Source organism: Chelonia mydas, chromosome 10, assembly GCF_015237465.2.
Source record: "Chelonia mydas isolate rCheMyd1 chromosome 10, rCheMyd1.pri.v2, whole genome shotgun sequence".
In the NCBI taxonomy this organism is placed as follows: domain Eukaryota; kingdom Metazoa; phylum Chordata; order Testudines; family Cheloniidae; genus Chelonia; species Chelonia mydas.
In genome coordinates, this window is record NC_051250.2 from 23,201,250 (window position 1) to 23,226,860 (window position 25,611).

Sequence of the window (25,611 nt, forward strand, 5' to 3'; positions counted from 1 at the left end):
AGGGGTTCTGGTATGTGGGCCAAGGACCCCACTGTGGCCATTGCATGGGGTAAGGTGGTAATGGGTAAGGCGGTAATGGGTAAGGCCAGTACTGTGCATACCAGGGCTGTGAATGCTCGGAGAGATGAGGCTTAGGCTTCACAGCATTCCACATAGGTCTCATCTGTGATGGGGATGAACATTGAGAGGAGAAGCGGTTGTCCTGCACATCTCCTTCCTCACCACTATGCATTGAGAGTGGTGCAGGAGATGAAGAATGGTACCGTGCTATGTAGCTCGGGGAGTGTTCAGTGGCGCGCAGTGGCGACCGCGGTGCTGAAGAAACTGCTATGTCAGCAGGACGCAGGAGTTGCGCTGGTCCCGCATTGGGGTTGTGGTCGACCGTTGGAGCACTGACCGGTGCTGGATTCAGCTTGTTGGGTCAGTGCCAGTGGTGGCAGCATTGATTGCGGTGCTGCTGCCTGTGCCACGCTCTACACCAGGGTAGTTGGTGCCATGGAGGAGACTTGATGTCTCAACTCTGGTCCCGCACGTTGGGGCTCAGCGGGAGTCCACTGAGGGATGGTGCTGGAGGAGCCCGGTGCCTCGTAAGTGCTCACTCCGGATGAGTGGAGCACTGAGGGTAATGACCTCGCTGGGGAAGCTCTCTTTTTCTGAGAGACCCTTGCTGGAGAGGTTGAGGCTCGATTCCTGACAGTTTTGGAAGTCGGAGCCTTATCAGAGCTCATGGATCTCTGTTTATGAGACTCCCCGGAGGACATCTCTTAAGGAGGTTGGAAAGATTTCTCCACCAGAAGCATTTTCAAGCACAGATCCCTGTCACATCTTGCCCTTGTTGTTAAGTTGGTGCAATGTATCCACTTCTGGGAGATAGGAGTTTCTCCCAGACAGCGAATGCAGGATTTATGGCCATCAGAGACTGGAATCGGTTCACGGCAGGAGTCACACGTTTTAAATCCTTTTGAGCCTGGCTTGACTGCAGTTAAGCCTCTCCCGCTTCTCAAGAGATAAGGGTGGGAGTTAATTGTAACGGTAAACTGTAGAAACTGTTCCCAAATGGGGAGTTAAGGAGAGAAAAAAAAGTCTCTTCTCTCCCCCACCCCCTTTTTTTTTTAAAAAAAAAAGAAGGAAAATCTCTAAGAGGAACTAATGAAACTATGTAACTATGTATAGACTAAGACTAACTAAACAATGTAACTAAGTATAGACTAAAAAGAAGTTCCTATGTAACTTCCCTCCCCCTCCCCCCAGAAATGATCAAAGAGAGCATTGGCACGGAGCTCCGTCTGCAGCCGAGGACAGTTGAGAAGAAACTGAGGGGACGGTCAGGGGAGCAAGCACTACAGGAGGTGCCAATGGCTGCATGAGATTACTCCTGTGTGCGCCCTTCCCCCAACCCAGTACTGCTGCAAGAAATCTCCAATCTCCAGCACAGGGACACACCGACACCTAGAGTGGAGCACCCATAGGGACACCACTCGAAGAAGTAATAAATGTTCACTAGTCCTTTCATTAATCTCTTAACTGTGTCATGTGTGATTAGAGTCTAGTCTAGTGTGTGACTGTTTACAGGAAGTAGCATTATACTCATTCTTATCTGGGGGACCACTCAACTGAGGGGGGTATGGGACATATGGGACCACTAGATGTCCTTGAAGCCTAAAAGGATGCCTGCCTTCCCCCCTCCCGTTGGAGCTCACAATTCCCAGTTGAGTATTTCAGGAGAGACCCAATACCTCTTGGGGCTTTACTCAGTAAGTCAGTAGCCATTTTGAACATGGAAAGCAATTTCTCACTTATCCCCTGTAATCCCACAAGGGTGCAGCTGGCTGAACTATATTACTGTGGTAACATGTTTGAGCTAAATGAATAAGCATTGATAGAAACAGTATATTTAGAATATTCTTGGAAATATCTGCTGTTTCACTTTTTCCTCACGGATATAAGCAGGCACCAGCAATTACACATACATTCAAAGAGATCTAAAGCACAAGTACTTATGAAGTTGGAGAGTGCTAATCTCCATAACGAACATTTTATAGTGGCAAGGCCAGCATACCTAGTACTGCACTCTAAATACCAAAGGGAATTAAATTTCAAATTATGATTCTTAAAGGGAAAGAACCATTTAAGAACGTAAGAGCTTCCATACTGGTTCAGACCATGGTCCATCTTGCCCAGTATCCTGTCTCTGACAGTGGCCTATATCAAAGTTTAAAGGGAAGTGTACAGAACAGGGCAATTATGCAATGATCTGTCCCCTGCCATACAGGCCCAGCTTCTGGCAGTGAGAGGTTTAGGGACACCCAGAGCATGGGGTTGCGTCCCTGTCCGTCTTGGCTAATAGCCATTGATGGAGCTATCCCCTATGAACTTATCAAGCTCTTTTTAAACCCCAGTTATACTTTTGGCCATCGCAACATCCCATGGCAATGAGTTCCACAGGTTAGTTGTGTGAAAAAGATACTTCTTGGCTGCCTATTAATTTCCTCAATGCCCCTGGTTCTAGTATTGTGCAAAAGAATAACGCAATACTTCTGCATTAGTTTTTTCCACACCATTCAGGATTTTATAAACCTCTATCATCGTATCCCCTTAGTTGTTTTTGCTAAGCTGAACAACCCTGATCTTTTTGGTCTCTCCTAATATGGAAGCCATTCAGTGCTCTTGATCATCTTTTTTGCCCTTCTCTGAAACTTTTCCAGTTCCACTAGATGCTTTTTGAAATGGGGCAACCATAATTGGATAGAGTATTCAAGGGGTGGGAGCACCACAGATTTATATAGAGACATCATGATATTTTTCTATCCCTTTCCTAACCGTTCCTAACATACTGTTATAGCCTTTTTGACCACTGTTGTGCATTGAGCGGAAGTTTTCAGAAATCTATCCATGAGGATTCCAAGATCTTTCTTGACTGATTCAGCCTTCCCTCTAGGCTCAGAAAACAAGGCAATATCTAAATCTTCTTATTTCTTCCTATATAACATACTCAAGATCTGGTTTTTCCTTGTCCTTAGCACCAAAATTCACTCAGGCTCTTATCTCACATCCTGACTATCTCAAACTTATCTCCTCAATCCCATTTAAAATGCTGCTAAGACCACCTTCCTGGCCAGGATTTCCCTCTGAGTCAATTAACTGACTTTTCCCTCTGCAACCAATACAAGATGCTTCTCCTTACCTTCAAGGTGCTTCACAATTTAACACCTCCTCACTGCTCTAATATAATAGAACATTGTAGTTGCTTTTTTGTCGCTGTTGTCAAAAATGCCAGCCTCCATTGCCTGCTTCTCCAACAAACACCCTCTATAGGTCAATCCTTGTGGGGGGAAATGACCATTCCCATGAAAATTTGGGAACCCAATACACTATCCTCATTCAAATCCCTGCTTAAGACTTACTTCTACTACGATGCTTGCAGAACACTGCCAGGTGACAATGTTAACAAATGGCAACCTAAAATTACTGCTACCAATATAATTAGTCTTCTTCATTAATAGGAAAAAACTTATACCTACAAATGGCGAGCATTGTTATGAAAAAACGTGTTTGTATTACTCTCCCCACTCCCACCTGACTCTGTTCTGTTTTACCCAGTGGTTACTTTTTGCCAAACTAAGATTAATGTCTTTGGGGCAGGAAAAGTATTTTGCTATATCTATACGTCTAGCACAATGGAGCCAGGTTGGGGCTTCTGGTTGGTGCTTCATGCTGCTACTGAAGGGTGAATTAGACAATGAAGCTGTCATGAATAAAGAGGGAAGAGTAGCATAAAATCCCTCCTTGGCAGCTGTACCGGATTGCCTTACCTGTAAAGAGTTAAGCAGTTCAAACCTAGTTGGCACCTGACCAGAAGGACCAATGAGGAAAGAAGATACTTTCAAATCTGGGGTGGGGGGAAGGATTTTTGTTGTTGTTCTGTGTGGTGTTCCCTCTCTAGACGGAGAGAAAAGCCAAGCAGGTACACTATCTTCTGAAAAATATACCTGGAATAATCCATCTAAAACCACAGAAACTGAGTAGGGCAAGGAAATGCATTAGGTTTTGTTTTGGCTTGTGAATTTTCCTATGCTACAGAGGTAGCTTCATTCCTGTTTTTGTAACTGTGAAGCTGAGCCCAGGTTTTAAATCCTCTGTGTTTTAAATCTTATTACCCTGTAAAGTTACCTTCTATCCTGATTTTGTAGGTGTGATTCTTTTACTTTTTTCTTTATAATAAAAGTTCTTCTTTTAAGAACCGGATTGATTTTAGTGTCCTAAAGACAAAGGGTCTGGTTGAGCTCACATTGCTAAGGCAACTGTTTGGTATTTTATTCTCAAGCCTCTCCAGGAAAGGAGGTGAAGGGCTTGGGGGGATATATTGGAGGGGATAGGGAGTTCAAGTGACCCTTCCCCTAATTTTTGTGTAAATCACTTGGTGGTGGCAGCAAAATACCGTCCAAGGACAAGGAAAGGAATTTGTGCCTTGAAGAAGTTTTAACCTAAGCTGGTAAAATATAAGCTTAAGGGGGTCTTTCATGTGGGTCCTCACATCTGTACCCCAGAGTTCAGAGTTGTGGGGGTACCCTGACAGAAGCAAACTTTTGATTTTGGTATAGGATAAAAACTACAAGTATGGTTAACAGCATGAGATCAGGAAAGGAAAATTTACACTGAGTAGCAGAAAAAGCATCCTAATGTGAGAGTCATTAAACATAAGAATGGCCGTACTGGGTCAGACCAAAGGTCCATCTAGCCCAGTATCCTGTCTTCCGTCAGTGGCCAATGCCACGTGCCCCAGAGGGAATGAACAGAACAGGTAATCAAATGAGCCATACCCTGTCGCCCATTCCCAGCTTCTGGCAAACAGAAGCTAGGGACACTATCCCTGCCCATCCTGGCTGATAGCCATTGATGGACCTATCCTCCATGAACTTATCTAGTTCTTTTTTGAACCGTTTTATAGTCTTGGTCTTCACAACAATCCTCTGGCATGGCATTCCACAGGTTGACTGTGCATTATGTGAAAAAAATACTTCCCTTTTGTTTGTTTTAAACCTGCTGCCTATTAATTTCATTTGATGACCCCTAGTTCTCGTGTAACAAGAAGGAGTAAACAATTCCTTATTTACTTTCTCCACACCAGTCAGGATTTTATAGACCTCTATTATATCCCCCCTTAGTCGTCTATTTTCCAAGCTGAAAAGTCCCAGTCCTATTAATTGTTCCTCATATGGAAGCCGTTTCAAACCCCCAATCATTTTTGTTGCCATTTTCTGAACCTTTTCCAAGTACAATAAAGAAAATTGTCCATTGCCCAAATACAAATTAAAGTTACCATATACAAGAAATACCGTAGAGAAAACATTTCTGTACTAGATAGGATATGACTAGGTGACCTCACTGTGGCTTTTCCTATCTTTAGTTTTGATTCTATGATGTAATTTCCAGTATATTGGCCAAAAATACTTTAAGAGTTCATTACTATATGGATAATAGTCATAAGTTTAGTTGTTTAATTGATGCTCTGTGTTGACATAACATTTTTCCCACGGAAGGTGCAGCCAGCTGCCTATTTAGAGAAAGTCTTAAGTGTCATTTCACAAAAGGATTTAAGAAAACTAGGCTCACTCACTCTTCGTGTTCTTTCCACATCTCCACATGGCAGTCTTTTCACAAAATCAATACCAGTTAGTGGTGTCCCTGTTGGTGGGAGCAGAATGGAGGCATCCATCATCAAGTACTCCACATTCATGGGCTTAATCTATGAAAATAATTCCACATTCAGCGTACATTACAGCAATAAAAGGAATTTGCAAATTCACTTTCAAATGCAACTCACTATTTCTAACAAACCCCAGAAGCAGCATACATGATATTTTCAGGACTCTGGTGTGTGTGCATAGATATAAAATTTAAACAAGTTCTACAAATATACTCTGTCAATATTTGCTCATTCAAGGTAAAGCCTGTTTTTTTCCCCCAAACAAAAAAGTGGACCAAATCAATAAATTCATATTGGAGTTTGGGATTTTACTGATGTACAGCAGTGCACCCAGAAAAGGAAAGAGCATTACAGTGCATATAAAATAGATGTTAATATGTATTTCTAATATTTTAAATCTGAAGTTTGCCTAGAGAGTACGTTTTTTTTCAGATGGTGTCCCAAAGAAAAGGGGAAAGTAGGTGTGACAGTGCCCCCCATAAGGCTTTATGGAAATATGCTTATGAATGTATATATGACAAAACTAGAATATGTTTTATGCTACATATGCCATGTAATATCTCTGTAAAGCTTATGATCTACTGAATCTATTAATCCTATTTGTATGCATGTATCATTACTGTGTTCGAAGTTATGAATATTGGGTGTGTACTGGCTTGATTTTTAAGTAGCCTTTGTAAGTATTTGGTCAGCTTCTTGAGAAGGAATATGCAAGTTAAATGCCCAATCAAGAAGCACTTAATGGACAATGGATCTTGAAGACGCCAATCCACATCTGAGCTTTCCCAGGAATGTGGCTTGGCTGGTAAGAAACTCAGTCATACATGGACCTGTGACTTGCCCATGTGACTCCAAAACTCCATTTTGTAGCTGGATTCTAAACAAGGGGAAGGGGGTGTGTCCACCCACAGGAGAAAGTCTATTTAAACACCTGGGACACCCCTCCATTTTTGTCTTCAGCTGGCTCAAGAGATAGCCTCTCCAACCCCAAGGATACCTGAAAGAAACTGGAACAAAGGACAGTAACTACAGGGGGTGTGAGTGATTGCTGGACCCAGACTAGGAGACTAGTCTATAAAAGTAAGCTTACTGGGTGAGGTTTTTATCTGTATTCAGTTTTCTTAGACATAGACTTCCGTGTTCTATTTTATTTTGCTTGGTAATTCACTCTGTTCTGTCTGTCACTACTTAGAACCACTTAAATCCTACTTTCTGTATTTAATAAAATCACTTTTTTACTTATTAACTCAGAATATGTATTAATACCTGGGGGGGGGGGGGGCAAACAGCTGTGCATACCTCTCTATCAGTGTTATAGAGGGTGAACAATTTATGAGTTTGCCCTGTATAAGCTTTATACAGGGTAAAATGGATTTATTTGGGGTTTGGACCCCATTGGGAGTTGGGCATTTGAGTGTCAAAGACAGGAACACTTCTTAAGTTGCTTTCAGTTTGTCTGCAGCTTTGGGACACATGGTTCAGATCCTGGGTCTGTGTTGCAGCAGACTGGCATGTCTGGCTCAGCAAGACACGGTGCTAGAGTCCCAAGCTGGCAGGGAAAGCAGGGGCAGAAGTAGTCTTGGCACATCAGTTGGCAGCCCCAAGGGGGTTTCTGTGATCCAACCCGTCACAGTAGGCATGCTGGATGGCTGACAACTGAAGCCTACTCTTGTTATGATGATGTGCTTCCAGATGCTGCAAAACAAGACAGGGCTGAAACAGATAAGGATCTAAGCACTGTAATCTCAGACTGGTTTCTGCCACAAACACAGGTTCTGAATGCAGGTCCCCATGGCTTGCTAATAATAAAATAATAATAATAATTAAAAAAAAGACTTCTCAGCATCATATACCTTTTGAAGAAATTCCTAAGGTATCTAAAATGTTGCATAACTCAGTTAAAACTGTTTTGGTGAATAAGAAATTTGGTGGGTATTAATCTGCAAGATTAAGATAGCAGAAAAAATAACATGGAAGTCTAAATTAAAGATAATGCTATTGTGAATGCATAACTACAAGAAATGAACAGCTCTGAGATAAGGTGAATCAGCTATCTTACAGATAAAATCACATTCAGGAACAAAGTTGATCAGGTTTCTTACTGAAAAGGTGAACTGAGTTCAAAAATGAAGCTAACATTTCAAAGTACAGTTCTACCCTGGAAAAGTAAAAATGCAGATATGGCACCATCTGACTCAGATCTGCTGATGCTGGTGAAATACAAACTTTTTACTCATTGGCCCTGCAGAGACAGTAGTGAGCAAGCTGGTTTCTACTCCTCCTTCTGCTTCAACAGAATTATTCACTATGAACAAATCACATACCCTTTTGTAACCCTGTTAAAGGCAACAGAGATGCACAGATGTCATGGACTACCTCATTTTGCCAAAAAAGCCTCTGTTACAATGATTGTGCTTGAAGGAGAGAATGCAACTGGACTCTTAGGGCCTGATTTTCTCATCTGCTGGTGTAAATCAGAAAACTCTCATCAAGTTAATAGATTTACATCAGTCTAATGTTGGCATAAGATGGGAGAAGAATCTGGTCCTTAGATCTCAGAATGCATTTGCAGAACTGCGAGAGAACAACTTTGATTTCATAGCACATGGACTCAGTGCCAAGTAGAGAGGTAATACACATGGAACCATCCAGCACAAGTTTTTCAGGCACTTTTCAGAATAGAACCACACCAACATTCAGTGAAAGCTATTCAATACGCAAAGATTGGAGGAAACATTTCAGACCAAAGATTTCCAACCTCCCCACTTTGAGCAGACTCACAAGGTTCCTCCCAATGTTAAAAGATTTTTTTTTTGTAATATACAAACTGTAGGTTGTACACTTTAATAGGAGACGTAATTGTTAATTATTGTGCCTCCTGCTATTATCTAACAGGAAAAAATATTTGTGACACTAGCAGTCTGGCAACCCAAGGTCAGAGATGCCCAAACACTGTTTTAAGACATGATGTTTATAGGTTAAATATTAAATCTTTGCAAAACCAAGGACTGTTTTCTGGCCAGCATTATGATTATAGCAATGTCAACTGCCACTAGTATCATTGCTCAGAAAAATCAGTTTTAATTAAAACTATCTAAACTTGAGTTGACAAGGTATAAATCATGGAGATTATTACACAGGGTGTTATGCTGCTGGAAGTGCCATCTTTCAAATAGGATGTAAAATCCAGGCTCTGCTGTCTGTTGTCAGTAAGATTCCATTCCCCCATTTCACAAGAGAAGCAGTGTATACCAAAACTGGGATCTAGCATGGAAACCAGGGTTATTACATTCTACACACCTACCAGAGGAAAAGAGGATTTTTTTTACTTCCATTGATTAGTGTTTCGGCATGCTGTTAAACAGATACTACACTTCTCAGGGGATTAAGTGATCTCTAGGCTTTTTATAGAAATTTAGAGTATTGGGGAATTTTTAGATAAAAGGCCTTATATTAAAATGTAGTTAGTTATGTAGTTTGCTCCTCTGAGCAAAACACATGCAGTTTTATTATTCCAGTCCTATAAATAAAATCCTTGGTATTTTGTGAGGTTTTACATCAGCATTTCTATTTTAACCTCTATTTTCTAATCACTTACTGTCATACTCCTGTATTCGTCTTCAAACATATCCAGAAAAATCTCTTCTCCCTTAAAAAAAACCAAGATATTATTTCTCCATGTATAAACATATACATTAGGGATCCTGGGTCATGTTTGATAAGCCATCTGTTTTTCATTACCCACATTTCTCGTAAGTCACCAGTAAATTCAAGTAAAAAAGAAATCCTGCATCATCGTTCAGCACTCATTCTTTTAAGAACTTACCAAAATAGGAGCATTTCATGTCTGTTCATTAATTGTTTTGGGATATTTGACATTAGTTTATTGTTAGGAGGAGTTAAATTGTCAGCTTGAATATTTCAGCTCTCTCATGATTTGTTTACAATGCACTAAAAGAAGTGCAATGCTGTGAACATCTCACTTAAATAGGGGAAAAAAGAAAATATTTAAGATGCTGAGAATAAATTATGAGCCTTCTAAAGATAATTGCTGAGCAAGAAGTGTCATTAATAACCATGTGTTTCCCTAACGCTGATAGAGTCCCTGATGTACTCCAATGAGGTTTAAGTTTCAGGTTCTGTTCCATTCATAAGTAGCAGAACCATGTAATAAACTACAATCATACACCTCTGATACCTTGCTTGTGCTCTACTCACTAATCCATGTTCAAGACAAAGTTGTTACTAACCTGTTCTATAACTGTTTTTCTTCAAGATGCGTTGTAGATGTCCATTCCATTTCACATGTATGTGCACACCCAGTGCACCAGAGCTGAAGATGTTCTTTTCTTAGCAGTACTCATCAGGATAGCACAAGCACCTTTTGCATGCTTGTGTTACTAGCTAATGGTAGAAAAGGTGGAGCTGTCCTCGACACACCCTCAGTTCCGTCTTACCAGATAAATTCCAACGTAGAGTGGAAAAGGTGTTGGTTGTGGAATGGACATGTGTGATACATCTCAAAGAACAATTACAGAACAGGTTAGTAACTGTTTTTATTCCTTAGAATGAAGGCACATGTTCATTCCACTTTAGGTATCTTACAAGCAGTTTACACTGGAGTAGGATTTTGGAGTCTACCTGAACAATTGAAGAACTACTTTCCAAAACTAGGCATCATTTTTGGATTGTTGGGATATAGCACAGTGTCTTGTTAAAGTATGCACCAATGACCATGCTGCAGCTTTACAAACATCTCTTGTCTTTGGCCTCAGCCAGAAAGCAGCGGAAGCCACTTGGGCTCGTGTGGAGTGAGCTTCCACCCTGACTGGTGGAAGTACTTTGGCAATGTCATAGCACAGACTTATACAGGATGAAATCCACAATTACATCCTCTGCCTAAAAATTGGGAGGCCTTTCATTCTGTCTGCAACTGCAACAAACAGCTGGGTAGATCTTCTGAAAGATCTAGTTCTGTCCAAATAAAATTCCAATGCCCTTCTGGCATCCAAAGTATGAAGTCCCTCTTCATCCTTATGAAAATGTAGCTTAGGTAACAAGGATGGTAAGTACATGGCTTGATTAAAGGTGGAACTCCGAGATGTCTTTAGTGAAGAACTTTGGATGAGGATGTAAATATACTTTATCCTTATAAAAAACCTGTGTATGGAGGGTCAGATCCCCTTCTCGTGAAGTTAATGGCCACCAAGAATACTACCTTCATAGACAGAAGTAATGAAGAAGCAGTGGCCAGAAACAATCCTGGCTTCTATCTAGCATCTCCTGGATTATTTGCTTCACTGAAAGCATCAAAATTTCTCTAAATTCCTTCAGAAGCTCTCTCTGCATTCCATCCACCAATAGAGAACAGATCAGTGTTTTCTAACCTTATGACCATCAGATTCTTAAAGGGTTTGGACAGGCTGTTTCCCGATGTGGCAGATCCCACTCCTCCCTGGGATTTGAATTTGGTACTAGTAATGCTGATGGGTCCTTAGAAATTCTGCTACTACCATCATGCATTTTATAAAATCTCACAGGGCTGCCAATAGACCAAAAAGCCAGGCTGCAAACTGATGAGTGTTGTGCTCCACAAATCTTAGGAACCTCCTGTGGCTCTGGTGGATAGCCACATAAAAATATGCATCACTCAAGTTGCTGGGATCTATGGAGGGGATGATAGATGCCAGGGTGCTTAGAACCCATTCATCAGTGGTCATGTAGGACATCAATAACCTGTTGGAAAAAAATATGGATGGAAGAAACTAATATGATAAGTTGGGTATCCTGTCCTCAAAAAAGCAGTCAAATAGCCTGACTAGAGGCTGCATACTGTCTCAAGGAATCTGCATTACAATAAGGTGATGGTATTCTTCTGTGTCTTTCTCCATTGTGGTGCTTAAGTAGGTAGAATAAGTATCTCTGAAGAGGCTGAAAGCAGAATTGCTTCCTTTTAAGAAAGGGTGTGTAAATACCCAAAGATTTTAACCTGGGGCTCAAATCTGTGTGTCTACATAACAGCTCATCAGTACTTTGAGAGAAAAGTGTAGGACCTTCAAAGGGAAGATCCTGGGTTGCCTGCTGAATTTCTGGTGAGAGACTGGATGACTAGCCACAAACATCTGCATATAGTTATTGAGGATGCCATGTCCCTAGCCACTGAGTCAGCCCTGTCCAAGGCTGTCTGGAGGGAGGGTCTAGCCACTAGTTTACCCTCCTCTATCATGGCCTGGAAGTGCTGCCTGGCCTCCTCCAGCAATTTGTTCAAGAACTTCAGCATAATGTCCCAGAGTGTGAAACTGTATCTAGCCAGTAAGACCTGGTGATTGGAGATTCAATACTGAAACCCAGATGTGGAATAAACCCTTCTACCAAAAAGTTGGAGTTTCTCTGCTTTTTTGTCCTTCGTGGTAGAAGATAATTATCCCTGATGTGATCTTTCACTCACTGCTAATGAACCTGATGAAGGCTGTGTGTAAAAAATGTTCATATCTCTGAGAAGGGACATACCACCTCCTCTTGGTTCTCATAGCAGTCAGGGGCAGAGAAGCCACTCTACTTTGTATGCTACAAAAGGCCACATTTATGGGCAGAGCCACCCGAACGCCCTGCAGAGGCTAGTATGTCCATCAGTCTATGGGAAATCTCCTGAATCACTTCAATTTGAATATCAAGAGAGTTAGCTACTCTAACAATTCTTGATATGACCTGAAATTATCGTGGACAGGAGAGGAATCCCCAGACATTGTGGCGTCATGAGGCAATGAGGAAGATGAGTTCAAAGGCAGCTGGGTTTGAACCTTCTCTAATGGTTAGGCTTCTGCCACAAGAATTTGTGGAGGAGCCTGTGGTTCTTGGTCAGTACCAAAGACAGGAACCTGAACATTTTCATGGGATCTCTGTCTCAGCACCTGCTAGGTGACTTTGCAACAGGAGGAACAGGGGAAGACTGCTGTGGGAGGGTGACTCAAGGGTTCCAAAAAGGCCAACGGTGAGGCATAGGACCCCAACTATAACTGCTCCATGGATCTCAGTTTCCAGAACGCCTTCCAAAGTCAGATAGCTACCTGGGACTGGGATCCTCCCAATAATGGTAATGACTGGTATGACTTCCTATCCTGGAAAGGTGGTGCGCAGGAATCAACCTCTGACTCTGAGGAGGATCCAGAGTGATCTTTAAGCCACTATGGTGCTGTGCCACTCGATTCTGGAAATGGAACATCTGCTGGATGATCGTACTTGGACAACATACTTTGTTTATCCCTGGACTGGACAGGATGAGAAAAAGAGTTGGACATTCCAAGGACTTGACCATTGATGGCACTATGGCCTGCTGTCCCTGCCTTGAAATAGCACTTCTGCTGGGATAGAGTGTGCTAGGGCAGGGGAAGAGAGAGGGGACCAGTACCAGTAGGCCTATCGCCTGCATGACTGAAGAATCTGGCACAGAGAGACAGAGCAAAACTCTATGTGCTGCACAAGTATCAGGTGTTGTCGGCACTGAGACACCTCCTTGGCCCAGCAGTTGCTGCACCACAAGCTTCGGCACCAAAGTAAGAACTGGCCTCGACCACGCAGAAGCCAGTGCCAGAGTCAATGATTCTTACACAGATATAGCAGAGGTTGGTACCAGGACGCGTTGTCTACCTGCCATATCTGCTACTCTGAGGATAGATGGCAAAAGGGATCTCAGTCTCCTCCCAGAATCAGATCTACCCACATTAGAGGAACGGTGTTCATTGGATCTTGTGTGTTTTTTCCTCAGCACCAGAAAAGGGGATTGGTGCCTTACCTTTGATCTTTGGGGGGTAAATGAGAACGTCTGGAGGGGCACATACAGCAAACATAGATGTACTTGGCACCTGCACCAAGTGGGAAGGTTCCAAAGATGGACACAAGACAACCTCCCTGTCCTTTTTTGTATGCAGCTTCAAGTCTTTATAGGTCCAGCAGTGGGTCTTGAATGTGGCCCTCACTCAGAAACTTCAGGCACCTGGAGCGAGGGTCACTCACTGGCAGAAACATCTTGCAACCAGCATAGGGCTTAAAACCCTTCTGAAGTCGGTCCAATAAAAAGATATTACCTCACCCACTTTGGCCCTCTAATATCCTGGGACCAAAATAGCTACAAAGACACTGCATACAATACGGGCAATATAATTTATGGTACTTAACTCCATCATTTTCTTCAAATATTGTGTACATTTTTTTCTACAGTGTAGTCTACCTCAGTTGGAAGAAGAAATATTTAAAATAAGAAAAGATTAATTTTATCCACCTCTTTAAAAAAAGTACCTTATAGAAGCGCCGCAGAAGATGAATACTCTCTTCTCGTGCACCCTAGAGAAAAAAAATAGGTCAGTGATCAGATTAACACCCAAAATTAAGGTTATTTACTTGCAACTGGAGTTCTTTGAAATGGACTCTGCATATTAGCACTCCTGGGATGTGCCAGCAGGTGCACTGAGACAGTGAAACTTTAACTAGCAGTGGCCACTGGAGCACTCATGTCCTCTTGCCCCTCCCCTTACCAATCCCAAATGTTCTTGGGGTCAGACTATAAAAGAAGCTGTAGCGCTCCAGCCACCTCAGTCCCTTCCCTCTGCTTCAAGTCTAGTTTATGAGAGTCAAGGAAGAGGGGAAGGTGGTCAGAGAGTGCAAATACGCAGAGTCCATCTTGACCTACAGTTACAAATAATATACTGTTATTTCTCCTTCAAGTGGCGTCTATATATTCCCATGCATGGGAGAGACTGGCAAGCAGTAGATGCAAAGGAAGGCGAGATGAGAAGTCCTAATTAATAAGTGAATGAATGACTGCTCTGCCAAACTGAGCTTCAGATCTGCACTTGAGGTTCAGACAGCAATGTTTTGTAGGAGTGTGAACTAGAGCTCCAAGTTGCAGATTTACAGATTTCTAATTGGTATGTGTCTGAGATATGGTACTGAAGCTCCTTTGGCCCTGGCAGATCAAGACCTTATATATTCCATTCCCATTCCTGAAATGAATGTAAAAGCCTCTCCTATACAAGCTTTGACCCAGATGAGTAATGTTTAGGAAGTCACAGCTTGCCCCTTTTTATTCTAAGCAAAGGGAGATATAGCTTTGGTGAATGTCTGAACTCTTTATTCCCACCTAAATAGTAAGCTAAAGCTTTAACATGAAGAGTATGCAGTTTGGCTTCATCCTTCTGCACATGAAACTCAGAGAAACAGAAGTGAACTGATTAATGTGAAAGTCTAACTACTTTAGGGAGAAATTAGGGAGTGAAGATATACAACTATTTTGTCCTCATGAAAAAACTGTAAATGGTGGTTTTACCATACGTGCCTCTAACTTGCTCACTCACCTTGCACACAGAACTGCCTCCAGGAGTGCTACTTTAATAAATGAAATAAAAACAAATTCTCCCATCGGCTCACATGGCCATTTCATTAAATGTGTGAGAACCAGATTTACGTCCTGCCAGGATGACAGTTTAATAGGAGGATAAATGTTAAGAAATGTTTAAAGAGACTTAACTGTTTCACAAGCAAACATTTATCATCAAAAGAATAGAAGGCTGATATGGCAGATAAATGAACCTTAAAGAAAGCAGCAAGTCTGAGATTTTAAGCTGGAGCAGTATACATTGAATTGGGCAGTCAAAGGGGATGTATTATTACCTGCTGACACTGAAGCTTTTCAGTTTTAAATTGTACCATTTGATTAGATTCTTTTCTGGAGCTCATTAAGACATTCTGAACATCAGCATAACAAAAGTAGTTCAAAGTCCATTAGAAATCTATTGCCCATGTGGTGACATGCAGTGTGCTTTGATCTAGAGGACAGACTCCATTATCTTGTTGGATCAGTAAATATGGAGTAACAGGCAGCACTTTGTAGGTCCCTGCTAAGAGGTACAGTAGGTCTGGGGACCATTGTTCTCTGGGCCAAGCAGGCGTGAATAAGATTATCTTGACCTTGTCCTGATTTACTTTCCTTATGACCCCCTGCATAAGAGGATAGGAAGAAAGGCACGCAGGAGTCCTTGCCTTCATTAGATGCAGAATCAAAACTCAAAATGCCTGTTTCTCTGTGCTCATGAACAAAACCTTTGACACTTCCAAACAGACTTCTTTGTAAATAATGTGGTGTCCCCACCATGCAGAGAGTTCCTCCATCATTGGTGTTTTCAGTGACCACTTGTGAGCCTCTATTGTTATTCTTCTTAGTTGGTCTGTCAGGTTGCTGTTCTTCCCTGACAGGTGCATAAGAATACATCATTCCCATAAAACTGTAACCTCTCTGCAAAGTTGAGTAGAATAGGAACCTCCCTGTTTGTGATATTGTTCATAACCACCTGGAGCCACTGTGCTGGAGGTGACATAAGAAAGTTTTTAATGCCTAACAAATTTCTCTGAGCCCCAGAAGGTTTATTTGTAACTTAGCCTCTGGGGGATTTTAGTGTTCCCTATACTGTGAACCAGAAGCAGTGAGGCCCCCATCCATTGTTGGCACATCAGAGGTAACTGTTAAAATGGAACAAGAGGGCTGAATGGTATACCCCTGAAGACATTGCAAATTGAGTGCCCCACCTCAAAAATCACAGCACTTTCTCTGGAATGGTTAATTTTCAATACACACTGTCTTGTACTCTGTATCTGGTTGACAGCCAGTGCTATAAGGTTCTCATTTTGAGATTAGCATATAGGGTGACTTATTTTGAAACTAAAAATCCCATGAATTTGAGGTAAAACATTACTTAATATCCATTCAAAAGGTAAAGAGCTTTTATAGGAGATTGGTAAGAGTAACTTTTCAATTTATCATGAACCCAGATCTTTCAAAGGGAGTATATGCAGAAGAGAGCATTGTAAAGGTGTTCCTTTGATTACATAACCTATTGTTCAAATGGTTCACATAAATTCCCTCTTATGTGAGTTGCCACCACAGATGCACATTTTGTAAATACTCTGTGGCAGCAGAAAGTCCAAAAGGGACCATCTTGTACTAAAATGATCCTGCCCCACTAAATGAAGGTACTTACGATGAGTGAGTCTTTTGGAGATATGGAACAGGTGTCCTTTTAAACAGAGAGCAGCAACCACTCCTTAAGAACGGGAGAGTATAGTAGAGGCTTGGGTCAGCATATGGAAATTAATTTTCTGATGAAAGTATTGAGCTTCTTAAGGTCTAGTATAGGGTGAAGACCTCCAAGAAAAGACCTTGAATAGAGCCCTGTGTTTCTCCTCTATTCCTTGGCACTACCCTCTTTTGGGGAGGGCAAGAACCAAATTATCTCAACAGGTTTTTGCAACGAGGGTTCCTAATAGGGAATGGAAGGATGAATAGTTTTGAACTGTATTGATACCTCTTGTAATTTCTAAAAAAGACACTTGCCTGTGGAAATGCAGTGGAAAAAATGATCCAGTCAGGCTCTAAATTGAGGGAAATACACTTCAATTAGTACTGGATTGCCGTTCCTGGGCAGTATGTCAAACTTGGGGCCAAAGGCCCGACATCACTGCTCTCAAAGATGATTGTTTGCACTGATTCTTGAAGTTTCTTCAGTAGCCCTTTCAGTGTGAAGAGGACATTGTTAGTAACAACAGTCTCCTGTGGGGAAGTCGAAAAGAGGAAGACTATGAATGGGTACCTGAAAACCACGTTTCCTCTTGGGCTGCTGCTAGATGCCCAGCAACTTGGCAGGGTGTCTGGTCTAATTTTTCCAGAAACCTCATTAGTTTTGGTACTAAACAGTCCTTCTCTAAGGGAAGATCCCCAAATTTAGAGAGAGACTTTGTTTCTGGAATTCTTGCAGATTTAAACAAGCGAACCTTCTAACAGAAACTGCAAAAACTACAGCTCTAACTGCAGAGTCGGAAGAATCAAGAGATGTTCCCAAGTTATATTTTGCCACTTGCTGACCCACCATAATGATGGCATTTGCGAGTTCTCTGTTAAGCCTGGGAAAAGTTCAGTAGGCACTGACATTTTCACCCATATATGGTATTGGTACAGCAAGATCACTGCTTATTACTCAAACCTAAAGTGGAGGAAGAAAAGGCTTCCTCCAACCCCCATAAATCATCTTCTTTCCATCCTTATATGAAGCAGTACAGAAGGACTAATCGACCTTTAGACCTCTGAACAGCCACTTAAACCACCAGGGAGTTTGATTCTGTGCGTGTGTAGGAATAGGAGAAGCCATTTTTGGGGTAAATGACATAATTTGTCTGTATTTTAAAATATTGGTTGAACCAAAGCTGGACTTGCCCACATGAGCATCACAAATTGTAAAATTCCATTTAATACTGCTGAGAGAATGTAGGATGTCAAATGAACATATGCATATGAACTCTTTTCTTGAAGTAGTTGGTATTCTTTCCACTAATTTGCAAAAGGCAACAGCATCTTCGCATTTTCATCAATGGATAGTCAATCTTCGAATACAGGATCTGTTTCCTGAAGTTTGTGTAAAACCATCTACTCTTCATCTTCCAATGTATTATGCACTACAGTGGGAAATTGTTCTCTCCCCTTCAGTTTTACAGACAAATCCAGTATCTTTAGATGTGAAGGTTCGAAAGGAGACTGGCATTGTCTGGTTCAATGATTGGAATGAAGGTATGAGTAATGTCAAGGAGCTGGTCAATAGTGCCTTCTCTGCCACGGTAGCATTCACCAGTCTAGCCATAATCAGTCTGATCAATTAATAAAAATTAATAATAAATATCTTTCTGTGGGGCAGGCAAGGCACCATGTGACACTGATCCTGGGAAGCCTGAAGAGCAAGCAGCACAGAGTTTAAAGCCAAGCTGCTTAATTTTTGGGTCTGCCATCAAGGTTTCTTCCAGGACTAATGCTTGGAGCAGCCACCCTAACACTAAAATCCTAATATAGTATAAAGTTTTGTTAGAATATGTACAGATTTTTATTAAAGATAGTTGGGCAATTTAAGAAGGACTCAGACCAATGATCTGGGTGTTCAGGAACAGTGAGGGAAGGGGAAGGAGGGAGTGCAAGAGCACTCTAATAAGCACTCCTGGTTAAGATTCCACTGTCTCAGCTGTATCCAGTTGGCATATCCCATGAATGAGAATATGAAGAAGCCACTCAAAGGAGAATTATTCCCTGATAATTTCATTCAGAAAAAAAGCTGATTATATACTGGGCATGGTTTCTATGTACTCAGCCTCCCAATCTTCATCTTGATGAAAAGAACAGGGGTTTTGCATTTACAAAATGCCTTTCATCTGAGCAACTCAAAATGAGTCACAAATAATTAACTCTCACTGCACCACTGCGAGATGGGGAGCATCCAAATTTTACACAGAAACACAAGGCATATCTGCACTGCCCCGCAGTTTGGACTCTGGGGTGTGAACAGCAGTGCACACAAAAGCATTGCCCTGTAACTGCCCCATGCGGATGCTGCATGAGAACTAAAAGGTTCATACTTCCCATTAACTTAATCCTCAAACAGAGCCACGTTAATGTGAAGTAGCAACCGTTTAGTTTGCACCTGCAACATCCACACAGCAGAGTTACAGTGCAGCACTTTGGTGTGCACTGCTATTTATACCCCTAGAGAGTCAGAACTGTGGGGCAGTGCAGAAGTGCCCTTATACACAGCTATCTTGACACTTTCCTGAGTTCACACAGCAAGGTGATGGCAAAGCTGAGAAGACAACCTAGGAGTCCCACCTCCCAATTCCTTAATCTAACCGCTAGACAGCCTCTTTCCTCAGATAGTTCTGTGCAATTAAACAAAAGGTATTTGCTGTAGAGATGGATTATATGAAACTAAACAGAACAGAATGATCTGTGCAGCTGTAGTTCATGTCCGGCTGCCATTATAACCAACAAAACCATTACTTATGTGGGCCTTAACTTTAAGGTGATAGCTAAGTAGCACACACTTACCTCAAGGCAAGCAAGGTGAACATCTTTTATAATACTGCCACTTTTAGATAATACCAGCTGCTTTAGTAATAGACAGCCCAGTTCCAGTGTTGCAAGACGAACTTTTCCATCTAAAGTAAGAAGTCAATTACAATCCTGATGTACAGGGTATTTACTCAGGGAGAAATCTTTTTTACTCAGAGGCTTTCCATTCCCCACCCCCACCCCCACACGCACACACACACACAAACGGCCACACACAACAAAACCAGACTATACTACAACGGCATGATCTAGTCTCAGGCACATAGATTATGACCTTGCAAAATAGCGCTCTCTCAAGAGAAAGCTAAGGTTATTTCTGTCACTGATGGAGTCCACTCCTTCTCTGGGAGCTGTCAAATCACTATTGCCAGGAGACTCAGCCCCAGACACAAAACTAAAAGCAAATTTTTTGGCTTTGGGCTAATCCAGCAAACAGGATTTTTTCAAACATTTGGGGAAAGGAAACCTTAAGAGCTCTCTTCTCTCCCCATCCCCAGCTCACTCCTTCAGGTTAAAAAACTGTGCTACACCAGTGCAGCTTTCAGGAACAGAAGTATAATTATCATCATTCATTGTCATGGTCCAGGATCTCATTGTGTTGACAATATACAAACACAAGACTGTCTGCCCCCAATCTAAATATAAGATGGCAACAGGTGGATACAGATAAGATACACACAACAGGTGGATTGATTGGGGAGAACGAAGAGCCAACATTGGTCAGCATGACAAGCAGCAGTCTCAGCACACCAGCAGTCTAACTGTTAAGTTTTTTCAAGGCATTAAGAAAAGAGTTTTAAGGAGGGATTTGATGGAGAACAATGAGGTAGCTTTGCAGATTTTTCTGGGTAGTCCCTTCTATGCATGATGGGCAACTTGGAAGAAAATACAGGGTGTTTATTTGAAAAAACAACAAGTGGGCAGTTAAGGCTGGCATCACTGAAAGAGCAGGAGTGGGAGTGAACATCTCAAAAGCATATGAGACAACAGGTAGCATGGGATAGACAGTGAATGGTCTTGAAAGCGAAGACAAGTAACTTGCGTCTGATGTGGCGGGGAAGGGGGAGCCAGCGAAGGGAAGCAAAGTGGCAGGTGACCGATAAAGCAACAAGCTAGGAAAGTGATTGTTGCAGCAACATTTTAAATGGATACGAACGAGGCAAGACTGCCTGTGTCAAGGCCAGGGGCGGGGGAGGGGGAGGATGTTGCAGTAGCCAAGAGGAGACTTTGATGACAGTTTTAGCTGTGTAGATGATTAGAAATACCATATCTTAGCAACATTATGTTATGCAGAAAGAATTTGCCACGTCTAGATTCTCACATCTAGGCTATGTTTAAATCTTGCAGAGAAGATGATTATGCCCAGATTACAGGAAGGATGAGGATGTTGCCCACTGATAGAGAAAGAAGGGAGGATGGCAGTATTGGAGGGCGGGGGGTGAGATTAAGACCTCTGTTTTGGCCATGTTGATCTTAAACTGACGGTTGGACATCTGTGAGATTTCAGAAGGACAGGAAGAAATTTAAGTTTGGATAGCAGATGGTGGTTCAGAAGAGAGGTAGATCTGACAATCCTCAGCATAAAGATCATATTCTCATCCATGTTTCTGGATGAGATTACTCAGAAAAATTATAGAGGAAGAAGAGGACCAGAAACAAGGCCCTGTAGAGCCCCGTCCAGAGTTGGAGCAGGAGGGGGGAATAAGGAGACTTCTCTGAATCATGTCTAACACACTACCAGTTTTGCCCAGCAGTGCTAATTATGGATTCTAAGGAAGTGCTTTTGTTTAAATAGAAACCAAGCAGTGAAGAGCTAATGCTTGAACACAATGTTTCCATGAGTTACTTAATTTAGAAGAGGTGAGATGACTAGAGCCATTGGAAAAATGGGTGTGTTCCTCCCCGCACCCGCACAAATTTGAACTTTATAAAAAAACCCTTCATTTTTCTGATTAACAAAAAAATTCAAGGAAAGCAGATTTCTGTAAAAAAAATTTAGCTGAATGCCCAAATTTTGCATAAAAAAACGTCGATTGAAAATTTGTAATCAGACTAGAAATGAAGGACAGCTACAAACTAAGGAGCCAAATACTGCAAGAATTACACATGGAAGTAACTTTACTCACAGCAGTAGTTTTACTGAAGTGCATGTGTGCAGGATTGGGACCTAATATCAGTTACTAAAATGTAAACTAACTCTTTTGTTATTGCTTGCTGGACATTTTGCTTATGTAACTCAACAATACGCAGGAACTCTAAGGTCTTAGGCCTCCCTGTTGTCTTGAATACAACAGAAACTATTCAGAAGAAAAGCAGAATTCCTACTTACTCTGCTCCCCAGTGGAATGCCGCTATGTGTCTCTTTCACAGGCCAGATCTGCTTATCATCTGACAAGAGCTTGCTAGTTCCAGCTGAACAGCAGCGAGTCTCTTCCCCATGGGGGAAGTACTTCAAATATTTTAAACATTGACATTACATTTTCGGAACTTATTGCTGCACAAAAAAAGTAATCAGTTGACATGATCAGAAATGCTCTACCTGGTTGAGCAGCATAATTCATTATCCTGATGAGCCTTTCTGCAAGTACGTGGTTGTATGAGCTTTTCTCCTCAGCATGCTGTGCTGGAAGCTGAATTCTCTCCAGCTTGACAGGATCAATTCCTTTCGAAGCAGAAGAAAATAGGAGGATATTTATTAGCTATAGCTATTAAAAATTGCAATAAGTCATCTTGAAAATGCAGAGTATCACAAGCAATATAGAACTGCATTGGCAGAGAGTAAAATTGTGACATTTGAATGGCTGTGGCACAGTTGGAAAAGAAAACAGAAGACTGAACAAATTTTACAACTCTCCAGGTTGGGATTTTCAAAAAGGAGCCTGAAGGATGGAATTCCACTGAAATGGACACCTAAACTTCTTCAGTTCCTTGGAAAATCATTTAAAAGTATTATTACTTTGTTGACAACTGACCAAGTCATGTAAGGGTCCTGCTGGAAGTCTGATTTAAGAAAACCAGAGAATTTTTTTTCCTATGTGTTAAGATTAATTCTCTTAACAACCAACAGTTACCAGGGAACAAGCCAGATTAAAAGGTTCATAATTACAACTCCAAAATGCTAAACACACTGGCTTTTGTAAAAGTACCTACAAGAAATTTAAACAAATTCCAAGTTTTCGTGCCAAGTTGGATTTCTCAGAATATTCTGGTTTGAAATATTACCCTTTATGAAAAACATGTGTTACAGTAAGACCTCAGACAATGGTTACAGACTGTTAAAAAGCTCATTGTCTTGATTCCAAGTATCTCTAAAACATTTCCATAATAGATCAGAACAATGTACTCCACTTTATTGAATTTCTTCCAACCCTGAACTCCTGCTAAGCCAATCCAAATGTCACTTGTGATGCCTTATGGTTATATCTTTTTTAAGGGTGCTTTTAGAAACACTTGATTTCAGTGTTTTTTTTAGTATAGCCTCACTTTATTTACTTACCAGATAAAAAGTAATTCCAACAGCTTGTATGGTAAAAGTAAACTTTTATTTTGTGGCAGGTATCAAATTAAGCCTGTTTAACATCCTTCTTTCAAACAGTTCTGCATATTAGTTTTTCCACAGTTACACTGCTGACTGTAATTACAATTGGCTAATGCAACAGTTTTGTTTTCCCACTAAAAATCTTAAAGAAAGGTTTGTTTGTAAGGAATTAAGCCATTCCTATTCATTTTGAAGTATGCAGCATTTTACCATACCCTGAAGTATGATTTGTGTAGTATGCTGGATTCAAAGCAAAGCATTCTTACTACAACAATGTAGTGGCAACACAGGATTCACAGGAGAAGTTTCCAGGTCTCATATACTACTTCCATAGTAGGAGTACACCCAGCCATAGGAACAGTCTATTCTCTGCCATCTCAAATACTGAGCATGGCTTGTTGTTCAAAAACATAATATTTTTACACCATAATCTTTATTACTTGTTACTGCTTAACAATTTTCAAACCATATTGTACAAAGACTTCATAAACAAAACTGAGGGGTATTAACAGTGATCACAAAAATGCGTGACTGACTGTAGCGTGGAGGGTAACTGTGCCATTAGTAATCACATTTGCCTAAAAGGAGGGGAACAGATCAGCAGTAAAAGCCTTTTGCCAGCAAGTTACTATTTAAATAGGTGACCAAATATTCAACTTCTGGGTTTTTTTAGATTTATTTAAGCATGCAACCTGTGTAATGAATAGTAACATGTATGCAATGTGCATAGGTACAAGACAACACAATAATTCTAAATGAACATGCACTGACTTCACATACTTAGCATGTAAAATGGTTCTATATGGATTCCAGGGACACTGTAGGGTCAATTTTCAGCTCAATAATGAACAAAATTAATTACTAGCGATTAGAATTCTGTGTGTGCGCTCTTACCCTTTGGAAAGTCCTACATTGCTGTGTTTAACTAGGTGACACGTACATGAAAACTTTTCCAAGCCTGCACTATTAATGACACAACTTGAGCACCTGAAAGTTGCCCTTCTAAAGCAAGACAGCACATGTCCTCAATTCTATTTACTGTGGAAATATGCAAATACAAAACAGCTTCCATACACTAACACCCATCCTAACAAGAACATAATTTGCTGATAATTATTTACACTTTAGATGTGTAAAGTACACCCCTACATAGCACTCAGGGTAGAAGTACATGAAACACTTCCATCAGAAGTGGACATAAAAATAGCACTATTCCACAGAAACAGAACTAGCCACCATAACATACCATAGTCAGAGCAGTCTGACAACCAAGTCCCAAAGCCAACACCTTAACTAAGTGATTCTCAACCTGTGGCCCATGAGCTGCTTGCGGCCCAATCAGCACAGCATAGCAGCCCATGTGACATCCTCAGGGCCATACAGGTAGTATTGGATGCGGCCCACAATGGTAAATAGTGCCTTAACTGAACCTGAAAGCAAATAGGAAGCCAGTGCAGCTTTTGAACTATTGTTGCTTTTTACCACCACCACCTAAAAGGTGGGAAGTAGTCTTCTACACTAACTTTCCAGTGGTCTTCAAATACAGCACATTGGATTATTGTAATCTAGACGACAGTAGCTAACAAACCTCTATATATAATTTCTCCACTAAAGGGTGACAAAGAGACTGTTAACATGGGTTACATAATCCCCCAATTTAAGGCAGCTCATACCAAAGTCTATAGAAGTTCAAATCCCTGTGTGGGTCATCACTTGTAATTATGGCCTTGGCTGGATCACCATATACAGGGATTGAACCGAGGAGCTAAAAACCATGAGCCTCTACTGCTAGAGCTAAAATAGCAGGCTGCATTAGTTCAGAGACAGAAGGTTCAAACCTCCGTACATGGTCACTTGTTAGAGGGGAAGTATCAACACATCTGTTAACATGGGTTACACAAGGGTTCTTATGGCAGGGCCATGATCCGGGGAAAATGGAACTAGCTCCTTGTCTCACATAAGTGGAAAATTATTATTAGCCAATGATGCCTTCTGCAATTCAAAACCCATAAAGATGACAAATGAACCCCCAAATTACAAATCGCTTGGGCCAAATATGGCCCAAGCCACACAAAACAACAAGACTCACTCCTGTAATGTCTTAAAAATTTCTTCGGCACACTCTCACCATCTGTGTTATCCAGGCAGTTTTCAGCCAACTCTCATCCAAATCTCAATTTCAGTTAGACACAGAGAATGCTGAGGTAAAACAGATGGAGCTGACTCCCATCCACACATCAGTGACACCACAACACAAAACTATCTCAATTACCTCTAATGGTCTCAAATACATATTAAGACAAAGGAATAATAAAATAGAGCCGCAGGGAAGTTTGCTTTAGAGACTGTTTGGCTGGTAAAGCAATTGCCTAAAACCACATTTTGAGGCTTTTAAAAGTTCAGACTAGAACCCATTTAAAAGCACCCTAGTCA

The 25,611-nt window shown here is 41.3% G+C and overlaps 1 protein-coding gene across 15 annotated transcripts in view; it reads right to left on the reverse strand.

Moving 5' to 3' along the window:
- Positions 1 to 25,611, reverse strand: part of CLEC16A (C-type lectin domain containing 16A) — a 189,645-nt gene that overhangs the window by 110,135 nt on the left and 53,899 nt on the right. For all 15 annotated transcript variants that reach the window (XM_043523250.1, XM_043523249.1, XM_037911469.2 and 12 more), the window contains 5 exons: positions 22,180 to 22,302; positions 19,617 to 19,726; positions 14,003 to 14,047; positions 9,306 to 9,356; positions 5,618 to 5,746 (listed from right to left, as the gene is read on the reverse strand). In XM_043523250.1, the coding sequence (XP_043379185.1) occupies positions 5,618 to 5,746; positions 9,306 to 9,356; positions 14,003 to 14,047; positions 19,617 to 19,726; positions 22,180 to 22,302 (458 nt within the window). The remainder of the gene's footprint in view (positions 1 to 5,617; positions 5,747 to 9,305; positions 9,357 to 14,002; positions 14,048 to 19,616; positions 19,727 to 22,179; positions 22,303 to 25,611) is intronic.